Below are 20108 nucleotides of genomic sequence, written 5' to 3'. Positions count from 1 at the left end.
TCTACAGTCCTTCCAATTGGTGTGCATAGATGCACATATGTAATTTCCTTTATGTTTCGAGTTAAATGTTTACAGACAGGTGAATTTATACTTTAGTTGCATTAGGAAGAATGTTTGTGAGCCATGTTAATTCCTAGCCTCCATTAGCCATTGCTGTGTGCATTATTAGCCAATCCTGTGTGATTTTGATGTCAGTTGGTAGTTGATTGGTCCAAGCTGTAGCGTAGCCTGTTATCTATGTTTATGCTGATTGTATATTGATATTGAATGTTATTTCTCTCTCTATTTGTGTACTGTGATTAATGTTGATATTATTATCTTCTGTTTTAGACCACACACATCCAATGTTATGCCCATGTACCTGTGTTACCACTACCAGTAAAGTACGCTGTGATTTGTGTCCGTGTTCTGATCGACACCCTATACTGGTGAAATTATCCAAACCACCCACCATACTCCACTACACTTACCCTTTCAATACACAATTGGGACTAGTGGCGTAGTTACTGTGACATTAGGAGTACTTGCGGTGACTCCATATGGTTACAGTTAGTTAGTTAGTTAGTAAGTACTTATCTCTCTTACAAAAAAGGGAATTAAGGAACAGCTGAATTGAATGAAGTTATGACGATAAGAAGTAACATCTTTCTCAACCCCTCTCTCTCTCTCTCTCTGTGCAAAGAGGAAAGGAAACAAAGGTTGTTCAGAGTAGGTCATCTCAGGACAGGATGAGTCTCGCTCTGCCCTGCGTTCTCCTCTGTGAGTATGAAACTAATACATATAAATATTATCAATACTATCAATATTATATATATATATATATATATATATATATATATATATATATATTATATATATATGTTTTTTTCAATCTCTAATATTACTAATAGTTATATTGAAGTATAGTTCTAATATTTTAATATAGAAATGTATCTATGTTCCCGGGTACTATGTTCCCTAAACCAACCCTAACACTAACCTCTTTGGTAAGTGGGGCACATAGGGAACGTAGAACTCAGGGAACATAACACCTTATACATCAACATTTTGTTACAGTATGCTGCTGAGTTTTAATACAGTGAAAACCATGTTAATGGAATCAGTGTTGTAGTTGGTTTGAGATCTTGACCAGTGTTTTCACCTTGCTGATAAATGTATCATTTCAACAATAATGATGTAAAGCATGTAGGCCTTTTTGATGTTGCTGTATGTGAATGTCTATTCCTGTTTAATATTGTGTTCTGTATCTCGGCTACATTGAAAATGACTCAAATGAGTGCCTTCATGCCCCTCAACTGTCCTACTCTGAGCTGAAAGTATGAACGCCTATTATCCATTGTTGATTTTTACAGCAAATGTTGATTTAGTTTTAGTCATAGTCTTTGGACTAAAACATTATTTAAACAAAATAATTTAACTAAATCTACTGTCGACTAAAATGTATTTCGGCAGTCCTTGATGGTGTCGTAAATTCGTAATGGCTACTTTTAGACTGCATGCTGAAAATAGCCAATCTACAAGCTCACAACGTAAAGCGTCTCGTCTATTTTAAGCATGCAACCAAGCCTGAAATGTCTTGTCTTTTAGTTCTACTGGATCTCTTCCCCAGAATCTCCACTATACGAAATTGTCTTTGTCTTTGAAATTGTGTCTTAATTTGAGTCATCGTAGCTTCGTTTTTATTTAGTTTACATTTAGTTTTCCTTAGTGGAAAAAAGGTAGTTGACGGACATTTTTCGTCATAGTTTTCGTCGACGAACAGCCAAGGGGCTGTGTGAGACTAGCCAGTGTGAGACACCTTTAGGCTATGTTGGCTCTCCGTATGGAAGAGAACACCTGCAGGTTTGAGTCCCGGGCGTTTCATAGAAACATTCTCTAGCATTGGCTCCGGTAGTATAACACCAGGGAACTTTTTCTTTGATGATTGTTGTTGTTGTTATTTATGTTATGTTGATATTGTCTCATCAATATCTTTCAGTGCTGGGTATCATCTCATGTGGACACAGTCAAGGTGATTTTTGTTATTTATTATTCACCCATAATAATTACAAGTACATTTTTGAGGTATTTTCTTTTTACTTTATTATCTATTATTTATTATCTACATCTCAAAAGCAAATATTGTACTCAATTATGTGAAAATGTTAGCCTAGGCTATAGTTATACTTTGTAGATTTTTGATTACAAACACACACATTGTGTGTGTGTGTGTGTGTGTGTGTGTGTGTGTGTGTGTGTGTGTGTGTGTGTGTGTGTGTGTATACAGTATATATGCGTGTGCGTGTATATATACAATATATATTGGCCATTTGAAAATAACAAAACGGTTTTCATACTTTTTGAACTTGTGAAACGGGACATTCTGCACAATGAGTACATTTTGATGCCGATAGGCCCACTTGTGTACTTTTGCTCAAGTAGATTTTGAATACAGGATTTTTACTTGTAACAAAGTAGTATTCTACTTTACTAAAACATGTGAGTACTTCTTCCATCCCTGATTAAAGGAGCACTTCCACCCATTTTCAACCTCATCTTTGTAAAATGTAGTGTTTCTCAACAGGGGTGGCTGTATGAGTCACAAGTGAATATCTCTTTAATTGTTTTGTTTCCTACATTTTGTTTTAAATTGTTATAATTTCAAAACATCTTCAAAAACAATTCCAAAGAAATGCAACTTTTCTCATGAATTAAAAACAAATTCAATGATGTATCAAAAGAATTTCATGAATAATGATAACATTAATTGATAACAAAAACCATAAATTAGAAAACAAATGTTAAAGTGGTAGGGAAAATAGCTGATCAACAAGCTCACAACGCGTCGCATTCTATACAAGCTTATGAAACTATATAATAATTATAGACAGTATTGTACTGTAATTTCTCATGAAAATATGTCATATTGCATGGATTGTGTCACTATATATGGGAGGAAACTGATTACAAAAGATTATGAAATATGATGTTACAGAAGTGGTCAATTTCACCACTTCCGTAAAAAATTTGAACACATTAAATGTGTTATCCAGCAGATTATATCAGGTACACAAAACAAATTGTGCTAAAAGTGTTTTTTGGTTAAGCATATATACTCTGTTGGTGCTATACAGTAGTAGTGGTTCACAAACTTTTTTGCTCAAGACCCAAAAGAGAAAATAGACGATCTGACCTCATCAAACCCTGTACACTGAAGACACGCTCCATATATGACCAGTACATAATTAATTCCATGTTGATCTGACCCCCCAGGCCAAAGCACCAGCGCTCGCCCAGCAGTCTGCCAACTCGATATTCATTCGGAGTCATTTTGAGAGCAGCAACTGCCTATCATAATTTCACCCCTGTCCATAAGTATTGGACAGTACTTGTTATATTAATTTTGTATTCATCTTTAGGGCCGCGAATCATACCGTAGAAAGCACTAGTGTCTATTTAAAGGTATTATGACATTATTTATAACATAATTTTAACAACATTAAAAGTCTTGGCCATGGTCCTTCAAACGTGTCTAAAAAGTTTGAACACTCAACTCCACTCCAGTATTTCTTGCCAGGAGTTTTTGTGTATGTGTAATCTGCATCCTGAGAAGCCATGGAAAAACACATTTTAGCCTGTAGATGTCGGTAATTCCCCCTTTCCTGTCAACCCAAGATGCGCTTCTTTGACAACTTAGTAGGAACGTCACCGTCAAAAATAAAAGAGTCATCTAGGCCAGTTGGTATCCAGTGTAAGGACTTGTGTTGATTGACACAGCCAACAACAGAGCAGATTGATTTTTCTCTAGAAGCCATTATTAGTAAGTATTACAAAGAAACAAAGTCGCGGTCACAATGAGGAAGCGGAGAGGAGAGGGGCGGAGAAGAGAGGGTAGGCAGGGAGCAGAGGGGAGGGGGCGGAGGTTTAGCAGGGATCTACGTATATGCCTGCCGTCCAACCAGATGAGACATTTTTGCATAATTATTCACAAAAGTCCAGACAGCAGAGAATACACTGAATGTTCAAACTTATTCTATCTTATAGGGCCCAAAAATCACACCTTAGAAAGCATGAACACAAAGTGTTTTTTGACTGAGGTGTCATACTTTGACAGCAGAAACTGCCTGTCATAATTTGCACCCCCACCCTATCAAATATATTAGGATGTTGATACCCGTCACCCATGCATGCAGGGGGATGCGTACACGACCTCGCCCTTAGGTCAGATTCTCACCTAATACTTTGGTAGACTCATGCGTATGGGCGGAGATTTTGGGATTCTTGCATATTTCATTTGCTGCGGTTTGCCTTCACACTGTCATCCGTAGCAATTGGAAACCTTTATCAATGTGTTCCATTCATAAACCTAGCCTACAACACAGCCTACAACACAGTGAAATCTATGGTGATAAAATTATACTCATAATGTGCATGTGTCGTGCCGTCTGGGACTGGGACTGGGACTGGGACTGGGACTGGACCCCCCCCCCCCCCCCCCCCCCCCCTCTCTCTCGCTCTCTCACTATACGCACGCAGCCACACACTGTTCTTTTGGGCATGCAGGCACAGCGCTGAGCGCACTGATATAACAGACAGCAACGCAAAATGTTTACACGTTTATTGAGATGAAAGTTCCAGTCCCCACACAGTGACAGCACTCCATGTTTACGGCACGCACAGACAGACAGAATATTCTGTAGGCTATAATACTATTACACTGCACTGCAGTGTTTGTGTTTTCTTAAGCAATTGATTAATGTACTCGTCCTCATTTCGATCAGGGCTTCAGTCTCCTCATTCGACCACGTCTATCCACGGTAACGGGACATCTTTGCGCTGCGTAAATATGCCTTCTCCGTCTCCAACTGTGTTCAGCTCCTCACCCGCCACATTGTTTGCTTCATTTCCTTTATTTACTGCGGATTGCATTCACACCTGCACGGTGCACCGAATCGTAATCGAGTGCGATTGGAAGCGAAGCGAAACCCCCGTTTTTGCTCGGAGTATAATGCGGTTCTTTGATACGCATTAGGATTCGAATGAGCCTTCACACCAGCCAAACGAAGTGCACTTTCTGAAAATGCGCAGCAGGATTCGTTTTAATCGCAGCAAAGCTCTCTGGTATGAATGTGACCTTAAGTGACCTTCACACCAGAAAGCTTTACTGCGATTAAAACGAATCCTGCTGCACATTGTCGGAAAGTGTGTTTCGTTTGGCAGGTGTGAAACATCATTCGAATCCTAAGAACCGCATTCCATTCAAAAACCAAAAACAGGGGTTTCGCTTCGCTTAAGTTCCAATCACACTTTATTACGATTCGGTGCAGGTGTGAATGCAATCTGCAACAAATAAAGGAAATGAAGCAAACAACACAGTTGGAGACGGAGAAGGCGTATTTTACCGAGCGCAAAGATTTCCCGTTACCGTGGATAGAGAGACGTGGTCGCTATGGAGTTACATTTGTGTCTTTACTCCTTCAGTGCCACCTAGTGGTCACCAGTTTTAGTGCTGAGTGCCAGATCTCCCATTATTAAAAAAAGAGGGTGTTTTAAAAAGATTGTAAAAAAAAAAATGTAAAAGATTTTTTTCTTTTTTTTATACGTCTATACGGGCAAGGCATCCAGTGCATAGCTGATTTAGATACGGGATGACGTCCCTGGCACTTAAACAGTTAAATGGCAAACAAATCTTTTTAATCCAGAGTGCTTTCCAAAAAGATCGATCCAAGGCTGTTCTGAGTGTGTCTACTACATGGTTGAGTCCTGGAGATCCAGTGACTCTGAGCTGTGAAGTTAAAGAATCGCCTGCAGACTGGAGGTTCTACTGGTACAGAGCTGTTCTTGGGCCAGAAGGCTACATCAACGTCACAGAGCTTTTACCTGGTAGCCTCAATGGGACCATAGAAGGTTCCTACGTCATCTATGGTCCTACAGGCACAGCTGTCTATGTGTGTAGAGCTGGGAGAGGAGACCCAGTTTATTACACTGACTTCAGTGACAATAAGTTTGTGTTTTCTGGTGGTGAGTATGACTCATAATTCATAATTCTTCTGGATTGTTTTCTATATATAATACTTGAGTATTATCATTTTTGTATACTCACCATGACCTTAACCCCATTATATCTCAAAGGCAAATGTTGTACTTTTTAAACTCCACTACATTTCAAATATATCAATATTGCCACTTAGATGTTTTATTTATATATTTTAATACCAGTATTTAATGCATTGACGTTAAAATGAAACTTTTTAATTGCTAAGTATTTTAGTCATTAGGACGGGAACCACTTTGGGGGGTTTTACCCTTCAAGACGGGAACCCATTTGGGGTACTTGTTGCTCTGCAGTATACAGCATATTATTACAACATTTTTGTATATTATTTTCTTCAGAAAAGAGTAGGGTATCAGTGTATATGGGTATCTTCACATTTCTAAAGTTACAATTTAATGACTTACAACTATGTCAGTACTCATATCTGTACTGAGTACAAATTCGGAAAGCATGCAGTTGAATAACATTTGTCCAGGAGCATATATGCTCTGACTCAAGTACTTAGTCCGCGACTGCCACTGTCATTTTAACAGTGCTCTTTGTTTGACCTCTGACCCCATGTTGTGTTTTAGATCGTCATTCTTCAGCTTCTCTCACAGTGAGTCCAGACAGAAGTCAACACTTCATCAATGAGTCTTTCTCACTGATCTGTAAGGGAAACTCTACTGTTTGGACAGTGATGTATTTATCTGAGTACGGAGACTGGCCCATAACTTGTTCATATACCAAGTCAATGACCACATGCAAGGTCAGCAGCACCTATAAGATCAGCAGTGTGTTCTGGTGTCAGTCTGCATTTGGACTGAAAGAGTACAGCAATGCTGTCAACATCACAGTAGACAGTGAGTCCAGTTCATTCACTACATAAAAATACTGCAGCATTCTATCAACTCATTAAAAACCACACTGTTTAAAGGTATTGCAAGTGATTTTCTTTGGTTAAAATAAGTGTTAAATAGCTCTATATTCTGATAGTACTCATTGCTATAGCAAAGTCCTATATTTGTCACATACATTTCTGTTTGATCTCCGCATTTGACCCATATCTTGGAGCGGTGAGCCGTAGCCGTGCTCTGGAATCATTTGTAGTTGATCTAACCCAGGGAGGCATTTGTATGACCCAGCCGGAGATTGATCCCCAACCTCTCAGTTTCAGGGCGAACACTCTTAACCACTAGGCCACTGAGCTGTAAAGTGTTTGTTCAGGAGTCGCCCTGTCGCTCCAGCTCTTTAGTAAACAGAAAATGTGTCCAATGAAGATACAGAACTCAGACAAATAAACGTAGGGGAAAATTGAAAGTGATGACACAAATAAAAAACAAATTTGGAACTGGAACACTATATAAAAATGAAGCTGTAAATGGGTACTCTCACCTGATTTGCTGACAATTTGCAACCCACCTGAAAATATGTTTTCTGTATATTGAAGAGATGGAGAGACGGGGAGTTACTAAAGAAACATTCTAGATCAATGATTACTATCAGAAAAATTGTGCTTCTAAAAAAGGTTTTTGTTTAACAAAAATATATAATTTACTCTACCTTTCAAATGAGTTCATGCTGTGAATGCTAACATGTGGACTGTTTTACAGCTAGTTCTGTCATCCTGGTGAGTCCTGTTCAACCTGTGACTGAGGGACGTTCTGTCACTCTTCAGTGCAAACACAGAACAGTCTCGTCACTGTCCAACGTGGACTTTTATAGAAATGAAGAACTGGTCCAAACTAAAACCAACGGACAGATGATCATTCCTGCTGTATCTACATGTGACGAGGGATTCTACAAGTGTGTATATTATGGAGAAGAATCAGCACAGAGCTGGATGGCAGTAACATGTTAGTATACTACGGACAACTTTTTTCATGCATTTACACAATATGCTAATTGTATTGTACGCAACACATTTACTTATTTTCTTTGTCGTAATTATATCTTACATATACAGTAGTAGTGTAGGAATGTTGTCATACACTTGTTGACACAAGTATTACTCTAAAGGAGGAAGGGTTAAAACTAAAGCATATAACCATAAATGTTTTTCACTGAATTACTTCAATAATGTACTTTTAAACTTTGTTTGTAAACTATTACACAGTCAGGCCAGTGGTCACCCAAGCTCATGTAGTTGAATCACCTCAGGCATACACAACAGCCTGTCATGTATGTTAAAACTTAAAAGAAGTTGTTCTAATACTAATCTATTTAAAAATCTATAGATCCTGAATCTACTCCTACTGTGGAAAATCGTTCTCGACTTGCAGCGTTTCTGATTCCAGGACTTCTGGTTGTGATTCTGCTGTCAATCGGGCTGCTCCTGCTGTGTAGACACAAATCTCAAGGTGAGTAGCTATAAGTACTACTACATTAGTGATATTTGGTTAAAATAGTGTTGATTTGTGTAATGATTTCGTTAACTTTCTAACAATACACTTTTTTTAATCAGCAGACCAGAACACCAATCCGAATGGGGCCCCTGGTACACATACACATGTGATGTGTATGTGTCCACTGCAGCACGGTTAGTCTTTGAACCAAACACAAACTGAAACTTGAGTTTAATAAATCATCTAATAAATATAATTTAACACTTAAACCCCATATGGTTTACCAGAGTCCCTCTGGGTTCTATACTGTACTAGTGACTTTTCAGTTTTCTGTTATTGTGGGGAGGGCATTCACAGAAAATAACCGATAGAAAATAGTCAATGTGCTATTTTCTGCTAAAGCTGGGGTTTAAGGGGTTAATAAAGGAAATCTCCTTTGTTTCTGAAAACTGGTTCTAATTTTAACATAAATGTCTAAGTTCAAATAAAAACTATTTTTAGTTTTTATCTCAAAACTATTGAGACTTTAGACATTTAATGTTCTTTTTCGAAGTTCAGTTGTGTTCGCTTTTCCTCATTAGCAGAATAATCTACTAAATCCAAATATTATTGAATTAGCAAAAAACAAGCACCATAATTAATGCTCATTTTGTTTACCTTTAGGTGACAGAAGTGTCTATGAAGCAATCAAACACCCTTATGAAAATGATGAAAATGGTACCGTATATACATTTTTTTCAAACATCCAAACAAATGATTTTAATCTAGTTTCATTTGGTGTCATGGTGGAATAATTCATTTTTAGGAGAGTCATTTATTTGCAGGTTCTAATTAAATGGATTTGTAAGAAATGTTTTAGCAACCCCTGCTGAGCACAGTAACTTTTTACATTTCTGAGCACAGTAACTTTTCAGTGGGTTGAGTTGAATCTCTGTTCATAGGACAGTTTTTGAGCGGTGCACACAGTCTACAATGAATAGCTTTGTGTGTCCCTTTGTCTGTCCCTTTGTTTGAAGTAGTACCGTTGACCCCTGCATGCAGGATGCTGGGGTCAGGAAGGGTCATTACAACCCTCAGCTGTGTACTGTGCTTGACTCCGGATTGGGACACACACACACACACAGTTGCACCGCTCAGTTTTTCAGACGGGGCAGTGATGTAAATAGGTTTTCAATGTAATGAGTCCCGGGATGGTCTTTTAGATCAGTCCCAGGGACATTTTATGAGTCCCACTTCAATGACGTTAGGAGTCATATTTTGCAGCATTTAACTCCCATTTCATTGTATATGGTTATAATGTGGTTATATTCATGTAGAAAACAGAAGACATGATTATTATCATGCATAGCAAAATAAACAACAGTACAATAGTACAGTAGTGCATCCCGTGGATGCAGAGGTCGTTGTTTTATTGCGTCCCGTAACTATAAACTGCTTTTGGGATGCAAAATGCAAACTATTTTAATCTCTGGACGGCTCTTATTTTGTTTGTGTGACAGTGACATCACCTGGTTTACTTGCTCTAAAGCACAAGGATGCTTTGGCAGAGGTCGGGGGTACGTTGTTTACTATTATACCTTCTCCTGATGTAACTATAGTGCAAATAGTCAGATACAATGTATTGCTCAGTTGCAAAATGTTTAATTCATAATCCAAAAATATTATTACATAGACTTCCATTGTATGATGAAACAGTCCTCAAAAACCACTCTTGTGGCACATAAATGAACACAAACAAAGCTTATTCTGACAATGATATATAATATCTGTCACGGTGTGTGTCAGGTGAGGACCCAGAAGCAGAACACGGCAGGCAGGCAGTCCAGTATTTATTAACGACTAACAGGACATACAAAGGCAGGAACACAACATAACTAGAAAGGTCGCAATTTAAAATTGCAAAGTGTGGTTGCCACAGTCGCTTACATAGGCCCATCCCACTAACATTACTAGCCAATTACAATTGCAAGTCACACCTGTGATCATGTGTAAGTAAAAGGGGATTTATGCCCCCAAAAATCATGTTTTTGCGAGAAACTTTAATGTTTGGTTAAAGTTTTCACATTTGCAACCCAGTAAGGTTTGTTTGTTAAAAAAAATCTTTATTTTTTTATATTTTTTTCCCCACGATTTTCTAACCCATTTTCACCCGTGTCAATTATCTAATGTGATCCTGGGCTCTACACACCCTCCGCCAACCTAGTCCCCATATATGGGGGACATGGGGAGAGCAACAGGCTTGAACTCATGCTTCCTTCATGCATGAGTGTCCAAGTTGCTCCTTTGCACCTGCCAGGGGGAGTTTCCCTGGTTGGACGTAGCGCGTGGAAGGAACATGTTATTCCAACCAGTTCCTTTCCCCTCCATCAGGCGCCCCAGCTGGCCAGGGGGAGACAGTTTAGATACCAGGATATCCTGCATGTTTTTTGTGAGGGTACCTACCCTAAGTTAAATTTGTTTTAAAGAAATATGAAGTCCTGTTGAGTTTACTATTTGAAGATCCTGATCCACAGATCCAGTCCGGGTTTTCTTACATACTCGGGTCGCAGGCAACCCGAGGGAGGTTATTTGTCTAATTTATATCGTTCCCAAGTATGCTAGTTAATTCCTAATTCATTAATATTGGACTATATTGTTTCATCATCATGACAAGTTAGCTAAACCACTAAACCAAACAAACCTCTACTAGTGTCCTGTTTTAAAATGAAGAAAGAAACTGACAAATAACTTATACTGTGCCTGTATGTTTTTATTTGATTCAAATATGTAATCTAATCTAATTGTTTTTTTACAGAACCATTGTATATCACGTAAGTATACATGGATCTCTGTCTATTCATCAACATGACAGCAGTATATTATATCTTGTTCATGTCCTTTACGATAAATATTTATTGTATTTCAATTACAGGCCCATTGAGTATGATGACACCAATCAGGGCTCAGCTGTAAAGCAGAGGACCAATCAAAGTGGGGGTACTGATCATGTGTACTGCCAACTGCAGCAAGGTCAGTCTTTAAACCAATCACGTTGGTTAAGGAAGCTTCTGACAACTGGTTCTAATTTTAATATAAATTATTGTGATTAACTAAATAGAAAGCATTAATGAAATAACAATAAGCACCAGATTAGTACGTTTAATATTTACATTTAGGCAACACAGGTGTCTATGAAGCAATCAAACGCCCTATTGAAAATGATGAAAATAGTACCGTATATCTTTTCTTTTTAAACATCCAAACCAATGATTTTAATCTAGTTTCATTTGATGTCATGGTGGAATATTTCATGTTAGGGGAGTCATTTATTTGCAGGTTCTAATTTAATGGATTTGTAGAAATGTTTTAACAACCCCTGCTGAGCACAGTAACTTTTCAGTGGGTTGAGTTGAATCTCTGTTCATAGGACAGTTTTTGAGCGGTGCACACCGTCTCCAATGAATAGCTTTGTGTGTCCCTTTGTCCGTATGTGACTTTGGAGTAGGACCTTTGACCCCTGCATGCAGGATGTTGGGGTCAGGAAGGGTCATTACAACCCTCAGGAACAGCTGTGCTTGACTCCAGATTGGGACACACACACACAGCCTGGGCACACTTGAACTTCCATACGCGGACAGAAGAAGCTGTGTTTTACATAATTTCCGAGTTTTTAGACAGCTGGTGGATGGAAATGAAGCTCCACCTACGCGGCAGAATGCTGCTGGGGCAAGCTTTTCCAGGAATCTAGCCCACGCGGGTGGAGCTACATTTCCATCCACCAGCTGTCTAAAAACTCGGAAATGACGCAAAACACAGCTTCTTTTATCCGTGCATGGAATCTAAAGTGTGCTCAGACACACAAACACACACACACACACACACACACACATAGTTGCACCGCTCCCTTTTTAGTTTATTGTGCGACAGTGACATCATCTCGTTTACTTGCTTTAAAGCACAAGGACACTTTGATAGAGGTCGGGGGTACGTTGTTTACCATTATACCTTCTCCTGATGTAACTATAGTGCAAATAGTCAGATACAATGTATTGCTCAGTTGCAACATTTTTTATTAATAATCCAAAAATAGAATTATATAGACTTCCAATGTATGATGAAACAGTCCTCAAAAACCGCTCGTGGCACAAAAAAAAGCTGATTCTGACAATGATATATCTATATTAACAAGTGAGAACTTGTACCCAACACATGGCAAGAAACCCAAAGCCACAACAGCTACGTCACTATTGCAGGTTTGCAATTTTATGAGTCCCACATCAATGACGTTAGGAGTCATATTTTGCCAATTTTTACAAATTGCAGCATTTAACTCCCATTTCATTGTATATGGTTATAATGTGGTTATATTCATGTAGAAAACAGAAGACATGATTATTATCATGCATAGCAAAATAAACTAGAATAAAAAACAGTACAGTAGTACAGTAGTGCATCCCGTGGATGCAGAGGTCGTTGTTTTATTGCGTCCCGTAACTATAAACTGCTTTTGGGATGCAAAATGCAAACTATTTTAATCTCTGGACGGCTCTTATTTTGTTTGTGTGACAGTGACATCACCTGGTTTACTTGCTCTAAAGCACAAGGATGCTTTGGCAGAGGTCGGGGGTACGTTGTTTACTATTATACCTTCTCCTGATGTAACTATAGTGCAAATAGTCAGATACAATGTATTGCTCAGTTGCAAAATGTTTAATTCATAATCCAAAAATATTATTACATAGACTTCCATTGTATGATGAAACAGTCCTCAAAAACCACTCTTGTGGCACATAAATGAACACAAACAAAGCTTATTCTGACAATGATATATAATATCTGTCACGGTGTGTGTCAGGTGAGGACCCAGAAGCAGAACACGGCAGGCAGGCAGTCCAGTATTTATTAACGACTAACAGGACATACAAAGGCAGGAACACAACATAACTAGAAAGGTCGCAATTTTAAAAAATTGCAAAGTGTGGTTGCCACAGTCGCTTACATAGGCCCATCCCACTAACATTACTAGCCAATTACAATTTCAAGTCACACCTGTGATCATGTGTAAGTAAAAGGGGATTTATGCCCCCTAAAATCATGTTTTTGCGAGAAACTTTAATGTTTGGTTAAAGTTTTCACATTTGCAACCCAGTGAGGTTTGTTTGTTAAAAAAAAATGTTTATTTTTTTATATTTTTTTCCCCACGATTTTCTAACCCATTTTTCACCCCTGTGTCAATTATCTAATGTGATCCTGGGCTCTACACACCCTCCGCCAACCTAGTCCCCATATATGGGGGTCATGGGGAGAGCAACAGGCTTGAACTCATGCTTCCTTCATGCATGAGTGTCCAAGTTGCTCCTTTGCACCTGCCAAGGGGTAGTTTCCCTGGTTGGACGTAGCGCGTGGGAGGAACATGTTATTCCAACCAGTTCCTTTCCCCTCCATCAGGCGCCCCAGCTGGCCAGGGGGAGACTGTTTAGATACCAGGATATCCTGCATGTTTTTTGTGAGGGTACCTACCCTAAGTTAAATTTGTTTTAAAGAAATATGAAGTCCTGTTGAGTTTACTATTTGAAGATCCTGATCCACAGATCCAGTCCGGGTTTTCTTACATACTCGGGTCGCAGGCAACCCGAGGGAGGTTATTTGTCTAATTTATATCGTTCCCAAGTATGCTAGTTAATTCCTAACTCATTAATATTGGACTATATTGTTTCATCATCATGACAAGTTAGCTAAACCACTAAACCAAACAAACCTCTACTAGTGTCCTGTTTTAAAATGAAGAAAGAAACTGACAAATAACTTATACTGTGCCTGTATGTTTTTATTTGATTCAAATATGTAATCTAATCTAATTGTTTTTTTACAGAACCATTGTATATCACGTAAGTATACATGGATCTGTCTATTCATCAACATGACAGCAGTATATTATATCTTGTTCATGTCCTTTACGATAAATATTTATTGTATTTCAATTACAGGCCCATTGAGTATGATGACACCAATCAGGGCTCAGCTGTAGAGCAGAGGACCAATCAAAGTGGGGGTACTGATCATGTGTACTGCCAACTGCAGCAAGGTCAGTCTTTAAACCAATCACGTTGGTTAAGGAAGCTTCTGACAACTGGTTTCTAATTTTAATATAAATTATTGTGATTAACTAAATAGAAAGCATTAATGAAATAACAAGCACCAGATTAATATGTTTAATATTTACATTTAGGCAACACAGGTGTCTATGAAGCAATCAAACGCCCTATTGAAAATGATGAAAATGGTACCGTATATCTTTTTTTTTTAAACATCCAAACAAATGATTTTAATCTAGTTTCATTTGATGTCATGGTGGAATATTTCATGTTAGGGGAGTCATTTATTTGCAGGTTCTAATTTAATGGATTTGTAGAAATGTTTTAACAACCCCTGCTGAGCACAGTAACTTTTCAGTGGGTTGAGTTGAATCTCTGTTCATAGGACAGTTTTTGAGCGGTGCACACCGTCTCCAATGAATAGCTTTGTGTGTCCCTTTGTCCGTATGTGACTTTGGAATAGGACCTTTGACCCCTGCATGCAGGATGTTGGGGTCAGGAAGGGTCATTACAACCCTCAGGAACAGCTGTGCTTGACTCCAGATTGGGACACACACACACACAGCCTGGGCACACTTGAACTTCCATACGCGGACAGAAGAAGCTGTGTTTTACATAATTTCCGAGTTTTTAGACAGCTGGTGGATGGAAATGAAGCTCCACCTACGCGGCAGAATGCTGCTGGGGCAAGCTTTTCCAGGAATCTAGCCCACGCGGGTGGAGCTACATTTCCATCCACCAGCTGTCTAAAAACTCGGAAATGACGCAAAACACAGCTTCTTTTATCCGTGCATGGAATCTAAAGTGTGCTCAGACACACAAACACACACACATAGTTGCACCGCTCCCTTTTTAGTTTATTGTGCGACAGTGACATCATCTCGTTTACTTGCTTTAAAGCACAAGGACACTTTGATAGAGATCGGGGGTACGTTGTTTACCATTATACCTTCTCCTGATGTAACTATAGTGCAAATAGTCAGATACAATGTATTGCTCAGTTGCAACATTTTTTATTAATAATCCAAAAATAGAATTATATAGACTTCCAATGTATGATGAAACAGTCCTCAAAAACCACTCGTGGCACAAACAAAGCTGATTCTGACAATGATATATCTATATTAACAAGTGAGAACTTGTACCCAACACATGGCAAGAAACCCAAAGCCACAACAGCTACGTCACTATTGCAACACCCACAACACCACCTTACACACTACACCCACACACACTCACACGGCAGTGACGTCACACACTTACCTTCGCAGTGTTCGGGACCTATCTACTCCTATCGCGCCGAATGCCAAAACTCAACACCACCCGCCAAACACTGGCACTGGCACTGCCACCAAAAATGCCTCCCTTCCACACTCACGCCGCCAATGCATTTGTTTACTACAAACATTATCGCCCGAAGCACCCACACCCCCGGAACACTGTTGCCCTTTCACCACGCTAAATTCGCCAGGTCTATGCAAGTGAGCACAAATTACATGTGAGAAAGTTCATTCACAAGCCCACAAATGCCATTCAAATGCCATTCAACACACACTACAACTCGCTTACAATTCGCAAACCTGGCAACACTGCCCTGTCTTCTAATAGGCCCACACTAGCTCTCAGAATCTGATTCTGATCTCCCGCAGGAGAAGAGAAACGAGGAAGGAGAGGAATTTTCGCCTCACGATTTTGCTTATTCCTTCTAAATCTCTGTATTTAAAATATCACTCTCTCAGCGAATCTCTTAGTTACATCAACATTGTTCTTTCAAAGTTTTTGGTTTGTACCAAACTATTACACCGTTCGAATTCGCCATTTCGCCTGCCAGCCATACAGCTGAGTTTACTATTTGAAGATCCTGATCCACAGATCCAGTCCGGGTTTTCTTACATACTCGGGTCGCAGGCAACCCGAGGGAGGTTATTTGTCTAATTTATATCGTTCCCAAGTATGCTAGTTAATTCCTAACTCATTAATATTGGACTATATTGTTTCATCATCATGACAAGTTAGCTAAACCACTAAACCAAACAAACCTCTACTAGTGTCCTGTTTTAACATGAAGAAAGAAACTGACAAATAACTTATACTGTGCCTGTATGTTTTTATTTGATTCAAATATGTAATCTAATCTAATTGTTTTTCATTTACAGAACCATTGTATATCACGTAAGTATACATGGATCTCTGTCTATTCATCAACATGACAGCATCTTACATCTTGTTCATGTTCTTTACGATAAATATTTATTGTATTTCAATTACAGGCCCATTGAGTATGATGGTACCAATCAGGGCTCAGCTGCAGAGCAGAGGACCAATCAAAGTGGGGGTACTGATCATGTGTACTGCCAACTGCAGCAAGGTCAGTCTTTAAACCAATCACGTTGGTTAAGGAAGCTTCTGACAACTGGTTCTAATTTTAATATAAATTGTGATTAACTAAATAGAAAGCATTATTGAAATAACAATAAGCACCAGATTAATACGTTTAATATTTACATTTAGGCAACACAGGTGTCTATGAAGCAATCAAACGCCCTATTGAAAATGATGAAAATGGTACCGTATATCTTTTCTTTTTAAACATCCAAACAAATGATTTTAATCTACTTTCATTTGATGTCATGGTGGAATATTTCATGTTAGGAGAGTCATTTATTTGCAGGTTCTAATTTAATGGATTTGTAGAAATGTTTTAACAACCCCTGCTGAGCACAGTAACTTTTCAGTGGATTGAGTTGAATCTCTGTTCATAGGACAGTTTTTGAGCGGTGCACACCGTCTCCAATGAATAGCTTTGTGTGTCCCTTTGTCCGTATGTGACTTTGGAGTAGGACCTTTGACCCCTGCATGCAGGATGTTGGGGTCAGGAAGGGTCAAGCATTATTAAAATAACAATAAGCACCACATTAATACGTTTAATATTTACCTTTAGGCAACACAGGTGTCTATGAAGTAATCAACCCCCCTGATGATGATGGTACAGTATACTTTTTAAGCGTCCAATCAAATTATTTCAATCTGAAACTGGATCTGTCGTCTGGGAATACATTAGGGAACCTCTATATCTACGCTGCTACGCTTTAGCTCCGAGATGAGGTTCCGAGGAAAGCTATCCCTGCACTGGTATAAATCTGGTAGAGTCTAGCTGGGTCGATAAGTAGTGGATTCAACCCCTTTCGCAGTATTTATTTCAAAAAGTAAAGGTATCAGAACCAAGATGCAGTTGATAAAATTAACATAGGTAGGCACGTAACATTTTACAAAGCGGTTGTTTGTCAGCCAGCTTCCCCCGGTGTTCCCCAATGCAATCTTACGGAAACATTACAATACTGAAACATTACTTTTTGAAATAAATACTGCGAAAGGGGTTGAATCCACTACTTGTTGACGGGCTCGACCTAGCTAGACTCCATTTCTACCAGTGCAGGGATAGCTTTCCTCGGAACCTCATCTCGGAGCTAAAGCGTAGCAGCGTAGATATAGCTAGAGGTTCCAAACGGAGCTAGGAATATATCAAACTATACTTGTCAGACTAAAACTACTGAAAATTCTTTAATTCTGTCTGGATTTAAATTGTCTTTTTTCCAGAAGCTTTTTTATTTATTAGAAACTATTCATGCTTATAATAAAATAGTGGATCTACAAGCTCAAAGTGCGTTGTGAGCTTGTAGATGGCTATTGTGAGCACTTTTCCTGATTTCTGGATCAAAGTATCCCTTTACCCGAATGTTGCTTTTACCATTCTGGGCGGGAACCCCTTTTGGTGTTTTAAGCATTATTTTATACTTTAGCTATTGAAAAATAGCAGGTCTACAAGCTCATAGCACGGCACCAAGAGCCACGCTACGATCTGCAGAACTAGATCTGCTATTTTGGAAACATCGTGAAAATGTGGCGCAAATCTTTGCATATATTCGTTCAGAGCGAACATTTTTTTACTCAAATCTTTCCTTTGCATTTGCAAGGATTAAAATGCACCTACGTATTGCGGCAAAACTGCCTGCCATATGCCAAGAATGAACGATAACCCACCTTTTGAATAACATTATTAATAAGAAAAGGAGTGAAAGACTATCCTGAGCACATTTACTTTAAACTGTCCAGTTTTCCACTTTATCGCATATACCCCCTGATGTACCTCTGTGTACCTGAATTTGAGGTTAAATATGAACACTGCAGGGTGGCAATTACCATCCCCTGAAACCCCAAATGACACCCATGTTTACAACGAGGTAAACTTGGGATAGGGATAGGTCACGCCCTGCGGCCCTAATGACTTTTTTTCTATCGATTACTCACCCCATGGAGACTTGAATTGATGGATATTTTTTTCCTTTTTAACACATTTAGTGGTTCCCTATGGAGACACAAATTGTGTATATATATAGGGAACCACTGCTGTCATCAAATTATTGGCCTAGGAATGTGGAAAGAAACTACACAAATATCCATGAATTCAAGGGAGTAATCCATATTTTCAACCAGTATTCTTATGTCATATACCTTTTGTACAATTACAACACATTCCTCAATCAATTATATTTTGAGTGCTTGTTCAGAGAATTACAACTGAACAGATTTATTTGTGAGTTGGAATGAAAATGGAACTTAATGAGTGAATACACTTCCATACTTACAGAAATACACTACATTTTATATATTGCATGTTTAACAACACAGCAGGCTATCCTGTTTTAAATGATTTACTGTAACTATGTTTGATTTATTTAGATGTAGCCGTGGAGGAATACCCAACACCACACGGGCCCTAAAAACAAGGCTCCCAACATGGTCAGGCCACTGCTTGGCCTTACTCCTACAACTCACCTTACCCCTACTCATTTTGATAGGTTAGGATGGCTCTCAGGGTAGAGTACAGCAACTTGCAACAGTCACAAGATACTCTATACACCACAAAGACACCCGTGTATACCTGTCAAAACTACTTCCGAAAAGGTCAACGCTGTCCACAATCAACACCAAAGGGAGGTTCACTAATCACGTTCAACCCAGATTTGGCTCAAACAAAGGGTGACATTTGTTCTCCCCCTATGCCACAAAAATGAGGAATGCCCTACCAGCAGTCGTAAAGGAATGAATCCCTATGGTTGTTCAAAACAGCTCACAAAGAGCACTTACATGTGTCTGCAATTTGAAACTGGCCCGGTAAAAAAGCAAAGCCCTTTGATTAATTGAGTGATTGAATACTTTAGTCAGAGATGTAAAGTGCATGTCGTGGTACAGTAAGATGTTCAGTGGTGGATTGAAGCAAGGCCTTTAAGTGTAGGCCTTTTGGGCACCAACCTCAGGGGGGCACCATGTTGCATGTTTTTATTTGTATTATTATTAGTTTTTAGTTGCACTTTGTGTGTGTGTGTGTGTGTGTGTGTGTGTGTGTGTGTGTGTGTGTGTGTGTGTGTGTGTGTGTGTGTGTGTGTGTGTGTGTGTGTGTGTGTGTGTGTGTGTGTGTGTGTGTGTGTGCTTGTAATGCATTTATGACCGTTATTTTTTACCAGATGTCCAGGGGAAAACTGTATAATTATGGATATTGTGAGACCGTTTAAAATCCTAGTGTTCTGCTTAGAGCGGCTCTATCGAACCTCTGCTTTCTGACCATGTTGATCTTGACAGTACATTTTGATTTAGTTTTAGCCATAGTCCTTTGAA

At 38.9% G+C, this 20108-nt stretch overlaps 1 protein-coding gene and 1 long non-coding RNA gene across 2 annotated transcripts; both read left to right on the top strand.

Moving 5' to 3' along the window:
* Positions 1–695: 695 nt before the first annotated feature.
* On the top strand, positions 696–8580 carry LOC310868501 (uncharacterized protein; the record flags this gene model as incomplete). Its single annotated transcript, XM_083778956.1, has 7 exons — positions 696–759; positions 1979–2011; positions 5698–6000; positions 6607–6876; positions 7627–7869; positions 8251–8373; positions 8549–8580. The coding sequence occupies exons 1-7, from the start codon at positions 729–731 to the stop codon at positions 8578–8580; spliced, it is 1035 nt and encodes a 344-aa protein (XP_083635082.1). The 5' UTR covers positions 696–728.
* Positions 8581–16699: 8119 nt separating this feature from the next.
* LOC310868941 lies at positions 16700–19279 on the top strand. The gene is made up of 3 exons (XR_014570114.1): positions 16700–16800; positions 17374–17418; positions 19173–19279. It is a non-coding gene; the product is annotated as an uncharacterized lncRNA (long non-coding RNA).
* The last annotated feature ends 829 nt before the right edge of the window (positions 19280–20108 follow it).

Source organism: Protomyctophum parallelum (assembly GCF_964188405.1).
Source record: "Protomyctophum parallelum genome assembly, chromosome: 13".
Classification (NCBI taxonomy): domain Eukaryota; kingdom Metazoa; phylum Chordata; class Actinopteri; order Myctophiformes; family Myctophidae; genus Protomyctophum; species Protomyctophum parallelum.
Note: the sequence above shows the minus strand (reverse complement) of the source record. Positions and strands in the feature narration are given on the sequence as shown.